Raw genomic sequence first — 13873 nt, forward strand, 5'->3', positions numbered from 1 at the left:
ACCACAAGGAACCTGAAGGCCCCCTGTGTATGGATCAGATCTGTTGTATCTTTAAAACATTTGTTCTTTTTTATTTTTTGCTAGTTTGTTCAGTTTTGGGGGGGAATTCTGTTTCCATCCCGCATAGTAGGTGGCGGGATGCACATTAAATTGTGTGATCGCCAATACCATAGAAGAAGAAGGAGGAATCTCCCTCCTACACACTGCGTTAAGTGTGGAGGTGGAGCAATTTAAGTTACATTCCTGGTGTTTGTGACGCCGGATGTTTGGTGCGACTCAGACCCGCTGGGGAGTGTGGTGAAACAGAGGAGTCATTGTCCGTATTTTTTTGTGAGTTTTGAGTCAGAGTCTCTACCAAACAGTCATGTTAGGAGCTTTTGTGCAGAATCCACTGCGCTGTTTCAAATGCAACGTTAATGGTCATGTTGCAGCAGTGTGTAGGAGGGAAATTCCTAGATGTGGGAAGTGTGCAGGAGGGCATGGGACAGAGTATTCTGTCGTTTTGGTGGATAAAGTTGTGTGTGTCAACTGTAGGGGTGCTCATGCTGCTGGGGATTGGAAGTGTCCGGTGCGAGAGAGGCAGGTTGAAGTTGCCAGAGTCAGGCAACGAGTGAGTTATGCTTCAGTAAGGTTGGCTTCTTAGCGATCACAGCAATGGTTATCAACTGTACCGTAAATCACAGAAAATAAATGTTGTGGTGGCAGCTGCAGAGACGTTTTTGGGTATACAAGATTTGACTTCAGAAGAGTTACAGGGTGTGTTGAGGGGTTAAAGTAGTGGAATAGGGTAGTGGGTTTTTAATGAGTGTAGGTGGTTGTGTTTAGGAACAGGACTAATGAAGATAGTTTAATGACTGGCCTCACACTCCAGTACAGTAGGTGGCGGGGAATGCATTTAAAAGTTTGATCCGATCCGCCAACCAAATCAAGAAGAAGGAGTAGGAGAAAAAAGAAAAGAAAAAGAAGGTCCAGTGACCAAAACCTTGTTGCTTCTTCTATCTGTGTTGTTACCGCTAAAAGTTTTGTCTCTGTAACTTCGAGTATCACAGGCTGCCCCAGGTATGTTTGTCTTCAGAAGTCTTACCAAATCAGGTTGATGCATTATTAGTCGTGTTGGCACATTTGGAGACGAGACAAAAACACTGCGGAAGTTCATGTTGCCACTCTTGTTTTAGCTACCACTAGACTATAATGCACTAGTTTAGCTTGCGGTAGAGGGATTTGTCAACTTGTCGCTGTCTCAAACTATTTTTATCATGTGTTTATTTCTAAGTTAGCTACGTGCTTTCTAAGTTAGCTACGTGCTAGCAAACATTAAGCTAAGCTAACAGCTGTTCAGTGTGTTTACAAAATATTGCTGTCACTGATAAAAACTTTTTTTGTATGTGTAATGTAATGCCCAGTCTCCAATACTTGTCTATCATGTTGTTGAAGTGACACATTGTGATACAATCTTGATATGAACAATGTTTTTTATTCAGCTCCTGTGATGGCTTCCCTTTGGGGGGTGGTGAAAAATGGTAGTGCACATCATGTGGACAATAGCAGCTGTTTCAGCTCCACAGAAAGCACCGTCCTCAAGGGAAACAGCTTTGGAGGGGTGCCAGTTGTACTGCTGCTGGACTTCAGCGTCTTCTTGGTTTGTGTGTGCGCGTGTGCTTGTTTGTGTGTTGCGGCAGCTGACATTCCTACTGAAACTCATATGACCACATTAGGGTGATTCCAAACCCTAATGGGATAGTGTTACACAATACATGCACACAAAAATGAAGCCATTTCCTCATTCCGTTGTTGTGTTCCTGTCTCAGGTGTTGCTGATCCTCTTTTCCATCATCAGGAGGAAGCTGTGGGACTACGGCCGCCTGGCGCTGATCTCTGACAGGGAAGGGTCCGTTATGACATCAAACAGTATAACTTCCTGTTGAAACCTGAGAAAAACAATATAAACACACCTACCTAAAGGCAAAAGACTACAAATAATTCTGCAGTGGGTATTACTGCCAGCCAATAGTTGAATTAATTGTCTATAGAGATGTGTCCTGTTAACCCCCCCAGCCCTGTCACAGTGATAATGATCTTAGCTGTCTGTATTTCAGGTTCAGTGAGACATCACACCGCCGCTATGAGAGAATGTCGTCCTGTGTGTCCAACGGGGAGGAGCCGGAGCACGAATTGGTGAGGGAGAGGTTATCATCATCATCATCATCATCATCTCCATCTAATAATCATCTTCATCATCTTTCTTTTTCCTCTCTAGGGATGCTGCGGCTGGCTCCCCTACATCATCAGAATGGAGTGAGTGTTCTCTCTCTCTCTCTCTGTGTGTGTGTGTGTGTGTGTGTATGGGGGGGGGGGTCGGTGTCTTCGTATGTTGAGGTTGCGCCCTCAATTTGTGTTTATTTTTGCAGTGAGGAGATGGTCAAGGCGCGTTGTGGGATCGACGCGGTCCACTACCTCTCCTTCCAGCGTCACCTGATCACCCTCCTGGTGCTGGTCACCGTCATCTCTGTGACTGTCATCCTGCCTGTCAACCTGTCTGGTAACCTGCTAGGTGGGTGTGACACACACTATGTCAACACAATGTAAAAATGGAACACAAACACAACGCTAATGTAATGCAAACACCACACTGTCAACACAACATTGTTACAAAACTCTCAATATTACTATATAAGAACCTCACTGTATTACACTCTCACAATGCAATGTGAACCCAAACACAACACTGCCAAACAGTGCTTTCATTATAACAATAACATAACTCGAACTTTACTCAAACATAACAGATGTATAAACAGTGTTTAACATAACACTCTGCAATGCAAATCACTCTGTAAACTCAATATTGTTTCGTTGCTAAGTCTCACTTTTGCCAGAGCAAGACCGAGAGTATAAATGTCCTCTTTTGTACTACATTATCTACCACCGATATGTGGCAGTTAATCTCTTTCAACACAATGGTGTTACTTACCACTGACTGAAGCATAACTATTGCAGTATTTTTTAAACGTTTATACTCATTCAACATTGTAATGAACAACATCATTGCTGTCAGTCCTCTTATTCTGTTTTAATTATATGTTTTAACAGTCTCACTTGAGGAGATTTAAGTGTGAAATGATGATATTTTTTCAGGAAATGACCCGTACAACTTCGGAAGGACTACTGTGGGTAATCTTCAGAAGGAGTAAGTGTGTGTCTGTGCGTGTGTGTGTGTGTATGTATGTGTGGTTCTTTCATTGTGTCTAATATTAACTTCCTTAACAATGGTTCCTTATTGCTTAAGGTAACCGTGTGTTGTTATGATTTTCTCAGTAATAACCTGCTGTGGCTACACACAGTGTTTGCAGTCATCTACCTGATCCTGACAGTGTTACTGCTGAGGCGACACACCTCCCAGATGAAGGGCATGGGCAGAGGGCTGGTCAGTTCACGCGCACGCACAAGCACACACACACACCCCTCCCAGATAAAGGGCATGAGCAGAGAATTGGTCACTTCCTCTGTTCCACCTGTCACAAAACCAACAGTTCATCCCCTCACTAGTTTTTCGTACTGATACTGATGTGTGTGCTTTGATCCCCCCGTAGACCAGAAACACCCTGTTTGTGTGTTCCATCCCCAAAGAAGCCAGTGAAGAGGGCATCAGGACCCACTTTACGTAAGTAGACTGGACCGCACCATTCTCCCAACATGGGGGAGTCCACACTCATCCACTAACCCTGTCTTCAGAACCTACACCCATACCTGTAGTGTCTTTGTCTTCACCATGGCAATAAAAGTGATTCAGTTTGACTAGTGTTGACTTGCCTGAATGGGCAGACAATGGCTTACAAGGATGAACATTGGACATACATTTACCTGTATATATTTTGACACTGTGCCTTATCACCTCTATTCTCCCCCTTGTCTTCTCTGCAGTGAGGCCTACCCTACCTGCCGTGTGTGTGACGTGCACCTGACCTATGATGTGGCCAAGCTGATGCACTTGGACAAGGAAAGGTCAGTGCTTTGCCAAACTGCCCTGGTAACTTCACACTGCCAAGCTGCGGAAATGCATAGCATGTAGTTCTTTATTATCTGACATATAGTCAGATATAGCAGTCTGAATTGACTGATTCTTCCCTACCCGTCTTTTACACTAAATCCTGTTTTCTCTCTCTCAGGAAGAGAGCAGAGAAAAACCTGCACTACTACGAGCGGGTTCTTGAGCGAGGGGGCCAGAGGGAGGTGATCAACCCCAGTCTGTGTGGTCACCTCTGCTGCTGCCGCACCCGCAACTGTCAGGAGGTGAGATGGGCCATACCAAGAGAAAGCCAGGAGAGGGGTGGCGGGATCTGGGCTGTATTAGGAACGGTGAATATGGGGAAGTTTAGCTGTGAGATTGGGTTGGTGTATCCAGATGGGTCTTTCAGTCTGATGGGTCTTGTGACTGTGGAGGAATATGTCAGATATTTCACACATTGATGATACTCGCGCTGTTGTTCCTAGGGTACTATTTGTGTATGTTTTTTTATTTATTTAACTAGGCAAGTCAGTTAACAAATTCTTATTTACAATGAGGGCCTCCTGTGGGGATGGGGGCTGGGATAAAAAATAAAATACAAATATAGGACAAACCACACATCACGACGAGAGAAACCCCAACACTACATAAAGAGAGACCTAAGACAACAATATAGTATGGCAGCAACACATGACAACACAGCATGGTAGCAACACCACATGACAACAACATGGTAGCAACACAACATGGCAGCAGCACAACATGGTAGCAGCACAAAACATGGTACTAACATTATTGGGCACAGACAACAGCACAAAGGTAAGAAGGTAGAGACAACAATACATCACGTGAAGCAGCCACAACTGTCAGCAAACTGAAAAGAGGAGTGACCCAGGGATGTGTGTGCTTTGGGGACCTTTAACAGAATATGACTGGCAGAACGGGTGTTGTATGTGGAGGATGAGGGCTGCAGTAGGTATCTCAGATAGGGGGGAGTGAGGCCTAAGATGGTTTTATAAATAAGCATCAACCAGTGGGTCTTGCGCCGGGTATACAGAGATGACCAGTTTACAGAGGAGTATAGAGTGCAGTGATGTGTCCTATAAGGAGCATTGGTGGCAAATCTGATGGACGAATGGTAAAGAACATCTAGCCGCTCGAGAGCACACTTACCTGCCGATCTATAAATTACATCTCCGTAATCTAGCATGGGTAGGATGGTCATCTGAATCAGGGTTAGTTTGGTAGCTGGGGTGAAAGAGGAGAGATTACGATAGAGGAAACCAAGTCTAGATTTAACCTTAGCTTGCAGTTTTGATATGTGCTGAGAGAAGGACAGTGTACCATCTAGCCATACTCCCAAGTACTTGTATGAGGTGACTACCTCAAGCTCTAAACCCTCAGAGGTAGTAATCACACTGGTGGGGAGAGGGGCATTCTTCTTACCAAACCACATGACCTTTGTTTTGGAGGTGTTCAGAACAAGGTTAAGGGCAGAGAAAGCTTGTTGGACACTAATAAATCTTTGTTGTAGAGTGTTTAACACAAAATCCGGGGAGGGGCCAGCTGAGTATAAGACTGTATCATCTGCATATAAATGGATGAGCGAGCTTCCTACTGCCAGAGCTATGTTGTTGATGTAAATTGAGAAGAGCGTGGGGCCTAGGATCGAGCCTTGGGGTACTCCCTTGGTGACAGGCAGTGGCTGAGACAGCAGATGTTCTGACTTTATACACTGCACTCTTTGAGAGAGGCAGTTAGCAAACCAGGCCAAAGACCCCTCAGACACCAATACTCTTTAGCCGGCCCACAAGAATGGACTGGTCTACTGTATCAAAAGCTTTGGCCAAGTCCATACAAATAGCAGCACAACATTGCTTAGAATCAAGGGCAATGGTGACATCATTTAGGACCTTTAAGGTTGCACTGGGAGTTGAGGAAATGTTGGACGGGCAAGGAGGCATGGCTGAGTCAAATAGGAATCTTGACTTAATGAAGTGGTGTTTTAAAGAGCTCAGCCATGTGCCCCTTGTCAGTCATAACCACATCATCAACATGAAGGGACATGGGCAGCTGTGAGGAGGAGGGTTTATTCTCCAGGTCTTTAACCGTTTTCCAGAACATCTTGGGGTTAGACCCACAGAGAGGGAACTGCTCCCTAAAGTAACTTTGGCCTTCTGGATAGCCTGAGTACACTTATTTCTCATTTGCCTGAACGAGAGCCAGTCAGCCTGAGTATGCGTGTGCAGGTACTTTCGCCAAATGGAATTCTTGAGGTGGAGTAACTCTGCCAGATCACGGTCGAACCAGGGGCTGAACCTGTTTTTTCTTTATGGGGCGTGTTTGTTAACAATACCACTGAAAATATCAACAGAGGGGATCAAGCTGATTCTATACCAATTTACAAAGGCAAGGTAATGAAGGAAGGCTTGCTTATTAAAGTTTTGTAGCAAGCGTCTATAACAAATCAGGACAGGTCGTTTCACTGAGCAGCCATTACGAACACAGGCTGTAAAACAGTGATCGCGAAGGTCGTTACAGAAAACACCAAACTGATACCTATTATTTGTGAGGTTCATATCAAGGAGAGTAGCCTTTTCTGGGTGTTTGGAGTCATACCTTGTGGGATTGGTAATCATCTGAGAAAGATTTAGGGAGTCCCATTGCTTTAGGACTTGGTCAGGTGGTTTAAGCATGTCCCAGTTGAGGTCACCTAGCAGGACAAATTCAGACTTGGTGTAAGGGGCCAGGAGAGAGCTTAGGGCATTTAGGGTACAGGCCGGTGCTGATGGTGGACGATAACACCCAGCAACAGTCAACAAAGAGCTATTTGAAAGTTTTATGCTTAAAACCAGCAGATCAAATTGTTCGGGGACAGACTTGGTGTAGACAACCGAGCACTGAAGGTGTTCCTTGGTAAAGATTGCCACTCCACCACCATTTGGAAGATCTGTCTTGCTGAAAAAAGTTATAACCAGAAAGGTTAACATTAGTGTTCAAAACACTATTTCTTAACCACGTTTCAGTAATGACCAAAACATCAGGATTGGAGCTGTGAACCCACACTTTCAGGGTTGTCTTGAGTGTAATGTGATATTTTGCTTTGTCTAGGTGGGTGATATATAGAATGTGTGTGTGTATCTACAGTGAGGGAAAAAAAGTATTTGATCCCCTGCTGATTTTGTACGTTTGCCCACTGACAAAGAAATGATAAGTCTATAATTGTAATGGTAGGTTTATTTGAACAGTGAGAGACAGAATAACAACAAAAAAATCCAGAAAAACGCATGTCAAAAATATTATAAATTGATTTTCATTTTAATGAGGGAAATAAGTATTTGACCCCCTCTCAATCAGAAAGATTTCTGGCTCTCAGGTGTCTTTTTATACAGGTAACAAGCTGATCTCAGCTTGTTACCTGTATAAAAGACACCTGTCCACAGAAGCAATCAATCAATCAGATTCCAAACTCTCCACCATGGCCAAGACCAAAGAGCTCTCCAATGATGTCAGGGTCAAGATTGTAGACCTACACAAGGCTGGAATGGCCTACAAGACCATCGCCAAGCAGCTTGGTGAGAAGGTGACAACAGTTGGTGCGATTATTCGCAAATGGAAGAAACACAAAAGAACTGTCAATCTCCCTCGGCCTGGGGCTCCATGCAAGATCTCACCTCGTGGAGTTGCAATGATCATGAGAGCGGTGAGGAATCAGCCCAGAACTACACGGGAGGATCTTGTCAATGATCTCAAGGCAGCTGGGACCATAGTCACCAAGAAAACAATTGGTAACACACTACGCCGTGAAGGACTGAAATCCTGCAGCGCCCGCAAGGGGTCCCCCTGCTCAAGAAAGCACATATACATGCCCGTCTGAAGTTTGCCAATGAACATCTGAATGATTCAGAGGAGAACTGGGTGAAAGTGTTGTGGTCAGATGAGACCAAAATCGAGCTCTTTGGCATCAACTCAACTCGCCGTGTTTGGAGGAGGAGGAATGCTGCCTATGACCCCAAGAACACCATCCCCACCGTCAAACATGGAGTTGGAAACATTATGCTTTTGCTGTGTTTTTCTGCTAAGGGGACAGGACAACTTCACCGCATCAAAGGGACGATGGACGGGCCATGTACCGTCAAATCTTGGGTAAGAACTTCCTTCCATCAGCCAGGGCATTGAAAATGGGTCATGGATGGGTATTCCAGCATGACAATGACCCAAAACACACGGCCAAGGCAACAAAGGAGCGGCTCAAGAAGAAGCACATTAAGATCCTGGAGTGGCCTAGCCAGTCTCCAGACCTTAATCCCATAGAAAATCTGTGGAGGGAGCTGAAGGTTTGAGTTGCCAAACGTCAGCCTCGAAACCTTAATGACTTGGAGAAGATCTGCAAAGAGGAGTGGGACAAAATCCCTCCTGAGATGTGTGCAAACCTGGTGGCCAACTACAAGAAACATCTGACCTCTGTGATTGCCAACAAGGGTTTTGCAACCAAGTACTAAGTCATGTTTTGCAGAGGGGTCAGATACTTATTTCCCTCATTAAAATGCAAATCAATTTATACATTTTTTTACATGCGTTTTTCTGGATTTTGTTGTTGTTATTCTGTCTCTCACTGTTCAAATAAACCTACCATTAAAATGATAGACTGATCATTTCTTTGTCAGTGGGCAAATGTACAAAATCAGCAGGGGATCAAATACTTTTTATATTTTTATATATATATTAGTGTAATGTGTATGTTTTCTGTGTCTCTAGGTAGATGCCATAGAGCACTACCGGCGCCTCCAGGCAGGTCTGTTAGAGGAGGTGAGGCAGCAGAGAGAGCTGGTGCCACAGCACCCTCTAGGGATGGCCTTCGTCACTCTGCAGTCTGAGGCCATGGCCACATAGTGAGTTTCCTTTCTCTGTGGAGTGGCTGGGCTAAGGGTTATATTGATGATGGGATAGAACAATATTGTAGTTTTAAGACCTGATTCTCCAACCTTAGATTACGTCTCTCAATAGTGTGTAAAGCAGTGGTCAACATCCCCAGCTCTGGAGAGCTACAGGGTGTGCAGGCTTTTGTTCCAGCCCAACAGGAAAATAAACATGGAATTGATGACTATACCATCATTAGTGGAAACAATATTAGTTGATGTATCCACTTTCTTGGGTTATGTAAACATGATGTTTGACAGCTGTCACTCACTCCCCTCAGCATTCTGAAGGACTTCAATGCCCTGGACTGTGGAGATGGGGGCAGTGCAGTGAGGTGTGGGTGTGGCCGAGAGACCCAGCTTTCGTCCAATAGCGCGGCTCTGAAAGTGAGGAACTGGAGGGTTGACTACGCCCCTCATCCCAGAAATGTGTACTGGTGAGTTCCCCTATAACCTAACCTACAGTGCCGTTTGATAACGATGGTTCAGTACATTCTGTCATGTTGAAAATTATCATCTCTGTTGTCCTCTCTCTGCTGTTTTCCTCTTTCTCTGTTTCTGTCTCTGTCTCTTTGTCTGTTCCAGGGACAACCTTTCAGTGCGGGGCTTCCGCTGGTGGTTCCGATGCCTGCTGCTCAACTTCTTCCTCTTCTTCCTCCTCACCTTCCTCACCACTCCCTCCATCATCATCAGCACCATAGACAAGTTCAACGTCACCAAGCCCATCTACTACCTCAACGTGAGTCCGTCACCTTCTACTAGAATAGAACTGTATTTGGTCTGTGAGATGAGAGGAATGCTGTTGCTCATGTTGTGTATTCAATTAGTTTTGAATTGTATACTATCATATATGCTATCATGTAATGTCTATTTGTGTGTTTGTGTGTGTGAGACAGAGTGCTGTGGTCAGTCAGTTCTTGCCGACTCTGCTTCTGTGGTCCTTCTCTGCCCTGCTGCCCACCATAGTGTACTACTCAACTCTGGGAGAGTGCCACTGGAGCAGGTACACACACACACACACACACACACACACACACACACACACACACACACACACACACACACACACTGACATACTGTATCTATGTACTGTAGGTCCAGTGAGCAGTTGATTATGATGCACAAGCTGTACATCTTCCTCCTGTTTATGGTTCTAATCCTGCCCTCTCTTGGACTCACCAGGTAATCAATTACCCCACCCTGATCACTTAATGATCATTCCAGATAATCAATGAAATATTAAATAAAATTGTGTTTTTTTTCTGTAATTGAACTACATTTATATTTTTATGTGATTGTGGCTCTCTGTTCTAACCACAGTCTGGCTGTGTTCTTCCGCTGGCTGTTTGACAAAGAGTTTCTGGCTGATGGGAAGCTGAGGTTTGAGTGAGTGATCTACACCCCTCTCTCTCTCTCTCTCTCTCATATATTTACTGTGTCCCTGTATAATAACTAGTATCTAATTTACTGTGTCCATTTCTCACTTCCTCTTCTGTCACCAACTCTCTCTCTCTCTCGCCCCCTTCCCTCTCATCTCCCCCTCCCCTCTACCAGGTGTGTGTTCCTGCCTGACCAGGGGGCGTTCTTTGTGAACTATGTAATCACGGCGGGCCTGGTGGGTTCTGGGATGGAGCTGCTACGGTTGCCAGGGTTACTGCTCTACACCATTCGCATGGCTCTGGCTCGCTCCGCCGCAGAGAGGAAGTATGTCAAACAGGTGAGACTCCGCCTCTGTATCAATCAGGTGGGCTCAACGTTACAGAAACCTCAGATAGACAACAGTCTGTCATGCATGATTAGTATGGAATGATTAGCTAAGTGTTTAGCTTTTTCTATCTACGTAGTCATGGATGAAATTCAGATGATGTGTGATTTAACCTTGTCTGTCTGCAGAACCAGGCGTATGAGTTTGAGTACGGAGCCATGTACGGGTGGACCCTGTGTGTGTTCACTGTCATCATGGCTTACAGCATCATCTGCCCTGTCATAGTGCCTTTCGGTGAGTGATGGGCAACACACACACACACACACACATACTACTGACCTTGCCCTAAAGTTACATTCCCTCTCTGTGTGTTCAGGTCTGCTGTACCTGATGCTGAAGCATCTAGTGGACAAACACAACCTGTACTTTGCCTACCTGCCCGCCCGCCTGGACAGACAGGTGCACCTGGGAGCTGTCAATCAAGCCCTGGCCGCACCCATCATCTGCCTCATCTGGCTCTATTTCTTCTCCGTCCTCCGGACAGGTAATGCACACAACTGGATATTTACTGGAGCTCTCATACCTATGTTCCTTCCTCTTCTAACGTGGCTGTTTCCCTGCAGTTACCTGCTTGAGTTAAAGCACCATTTTTAACGTATCCTCCTTCTGTGTGTGTTTTGGGGTCAGGATTCAAGGCGGACACATCTGTCTTCACTCTGGTGGTCCTGTGTGTAACTGTCTGCATCTGCATCAGCTACACCTGCTTCGGACACTTCAAGTACCTCAGCCCTCACAACTACAAGGTGAGCTGTGTGTTCATGTGTGTGTTCTTGTGTGTGTATATTTTAGACACTAACAGTCCCTGTTCTATCTGCAGTTGAAGGAGGATGAGGATGCCGTGGATGGATTGGCGGACAGCAACATGGTCAGTAACAGGTTTATTCCTTCGCCATTCATTTATAGACGGAAGTTCAAATCTGTTTGGAATGGGGGAAGCAATATGGTGGTACCCCTCTCCCAGTTCTGCTCAATTCTCACAAAAATGAGGAAGTTAATCGTAGAAACAAAAGCCAATTTAAGAGTTTCAGAACATATCATATATCATTTCTGTCTCAGTCTAGGCGGCAGGTAGCCTAGCGGTTAAGAGTGTTGGGCCAGTAACCGAAAGGTCGCTGGTTCGAATCCCCGAGCTGGCAAGGTGGGAAAAAATCTGCCGTTCTGCTCTTGAGCAAGGCAGTTAACCCCCAACAACAACTGCTTCCCGGGTGCCGATGACGTCGATTAAGGCAGCCCCCCGCACCTCTCTGATTCAGAGGGGTTGAGTTAAATGCGGAAGACACATTTCGGTTGAATGCGTTCAGTTGTACAACTGACTAGATATCCCCTTCACTTTTCCCCTCTCCCTTCTGCACATGTATCTCTCTGTGTCCACAGGTCTACCTTCCAAGGGTGCTTAGAACAGAGTCCCCTGAGTCCCCCTCTACGTCACCAGATGGGTGTAAAACCCCCCAGTCATACGGGACCACAGACAGCAGCCCAGCCTGTCAGAGCCCAGTAGATGATGAACTGTTGAACCCCTGAACCTGAGATGCTGCCCCCTGGTGGGTCACCCCAGAACTGAGGTGTTGGCATAGGGGAGTGTATCCTCAAATCTGTTGCTGTACTATCCAACACAGGCCCTTCCAATACTCCTAAAAATGCATCCTTTCTCTCCCCTTTCATCAAGCTTAGCATGTATCTGATATCAATAGATAGGTCAAAGTAGAGCCTTTGCTTTCACTTATTCAATAGTGCTCCATCAGTGATTCTTTCCAGGAGGGGAGGAGAGAAGACATTGTTACAGGCCTCCTGAGACAACTCTGCCAAGGCACCACCAAGAGCTGGCAGCCACTCAGGAGCCAAGTCTTCTGTCAGAAATGCCCAAATCTGACCCTTTTACAAATACCTGCCTATAAGGACTGCCTTGGCTAAAGACTATCCAGCCCCAAGACAGTTTTGCCAAAAATGCTTTTATAGCATAACATTGGGAAAAACTGCCATGCCATGCATTTCCACTGAGTTTGCGTTTGATATCCAGAATGCCAGAATAGAAGGCATTTTGTTTCTCTGACCAACAGAGGGCACTCTTGTTGCATGGTAGTTAGTGTCCACGTTAAACTACTTGTACTAAGCCTTTCAAATCTGGACCTCAAGGTCTGCAGTACTGCTGCTTTTAATCCTTCCTCTCTGTTTACCTGTTATGAATGCCTGATTACCCTCTGATTCAGGCCAACCAATGACAATCAATCAATTAACCACCAGAGGAACAGTAAAACCAGCAGTACTGCATACCTCAAGACCTGGACTTCATACCCCATACTGAGTGACTTTTCTTCTACAGTAACCTTCCATTTGGAACCAAAAGCACAACATTTCTAAAGTAAATCAAATATAGAACATTTTACCATAGTGCACCAGTGATTAATTATTTATTATGTCATTGTGACTGTTGGTAAGAAGCTTAACTTGCCTGTTCATTAGCATTATGCATAGGATATGAATGATACTGTCAAGATGTAAAGGAATATTAACCATTCAAAAGATTTTATTTGTACCTTTTTATAGGTACTGTAAATGGAAATCATGTTTTCAAATTTCAGAGTTTTTACAAATAGTTTTTGTATTATTTAACAAGGAACTTTTATTTCATTTTGACTGAATCATGTTTTAAACCAAAATGTTTTATATTAAGCTGATATATTTAACATTATTATAGATTTTTAATTATCAGGCTTTTGAACCATGACACAATCTGTCATGAATTGATATAACTATTGATGATGAATGAGATTAGGCCTATTTATGTGCATATGAACAGCATGGAACTTCTCAGTGTTAAATATATTGTGTTGAAATGTCAAATGGTTAATACATTGAGCTTTTGTTGATCATTATTAATGTTTGAGATTTTGTGCCGAATAAGTTGTTAATGTGTAAGTAAGTATTGTGTCCATAGCCATAGGGGGCACTGCGTGACAATGTTCTATTAGTATTTAGCATTAGCTTCAACAGTGTCTTGTCCTTAGGGTGCATCAGTTTTCAAAAGGACTCTTCTAGGTAACATGTTTTTTAGTACAAGCGATTGGCCGAGTAGTTAAAGATGGTTAATGAAGTGCTAAGCATGCCAGATATCTGGGTGGAGGCTTTTCATAGAGCAGAAAAATAGTGTTTTGTTATTAGATTAGGATCAGTGTAAGTTCACCT

At 44.4% G+C, this 13873-nt stretch overlaps 1 protein-coding gene across 1 annotated transcript; it reads left to right on the forward strand.

Annotated features, from left to right (window-relative positions):
• Positions 1 to 922: 922 nt before the first annotated feature.
• On the forward strand, positions 923 to 13563 carry tmem63a (transmembrane protein 63A). The gene is made up of 23 exons (XM_084149522.1): positions 923 to 1059; positions 1482 to 1639; positions 1809 to 1888; positions 2097 to 2175; positions 2258 to 2295; positions 2409 to 2551; positions 3136 to 3187; positions 3316 to 3424; positions 3591 to 3661; positions 3922 to 4002; positions 4167 to 4290; positions 8765 to 8898; positions 9207 to 9362; positions 9511 to 9664; positions 9822 to 9928; positions 10021 to 10107; positions 10246 to 10311; positions 10480 to 10642; positions 10819 to 10924; positions 11007 to 11174; positions 11318 to 11433; positions 11508 to 11555; positions 12065 to 13563. The coding sequence occupies exons 2-23, from the start codon at positions 1490 to 1492 to the stop codon at positions 12209 to 12211; spliced, it is 2379 nt and encodes a 792-aa protein (XP_084005648.1). The 5' UTR covers positions 923 to 1059; positions 1482 to 1489; the 3' UTR covers positions 12212 to 13563.
• The last annotated feature ends 310 nt before the right edge of the window (positions 13564 to 13873 follow it).

The sequence above is a fragment of the Coregonus lavaretus genome (genome assembly GCF_964263955.1).
Source record: "Coregonus lavaretus genome assembly, chromosome: 31".
NCBI classification, from domain to species: Eukaryota; Metazoa; Chordata; class Actinopteri; order Salmoniformes; family Salmonidae; genus Coregonus; species Coregonus lavaretus.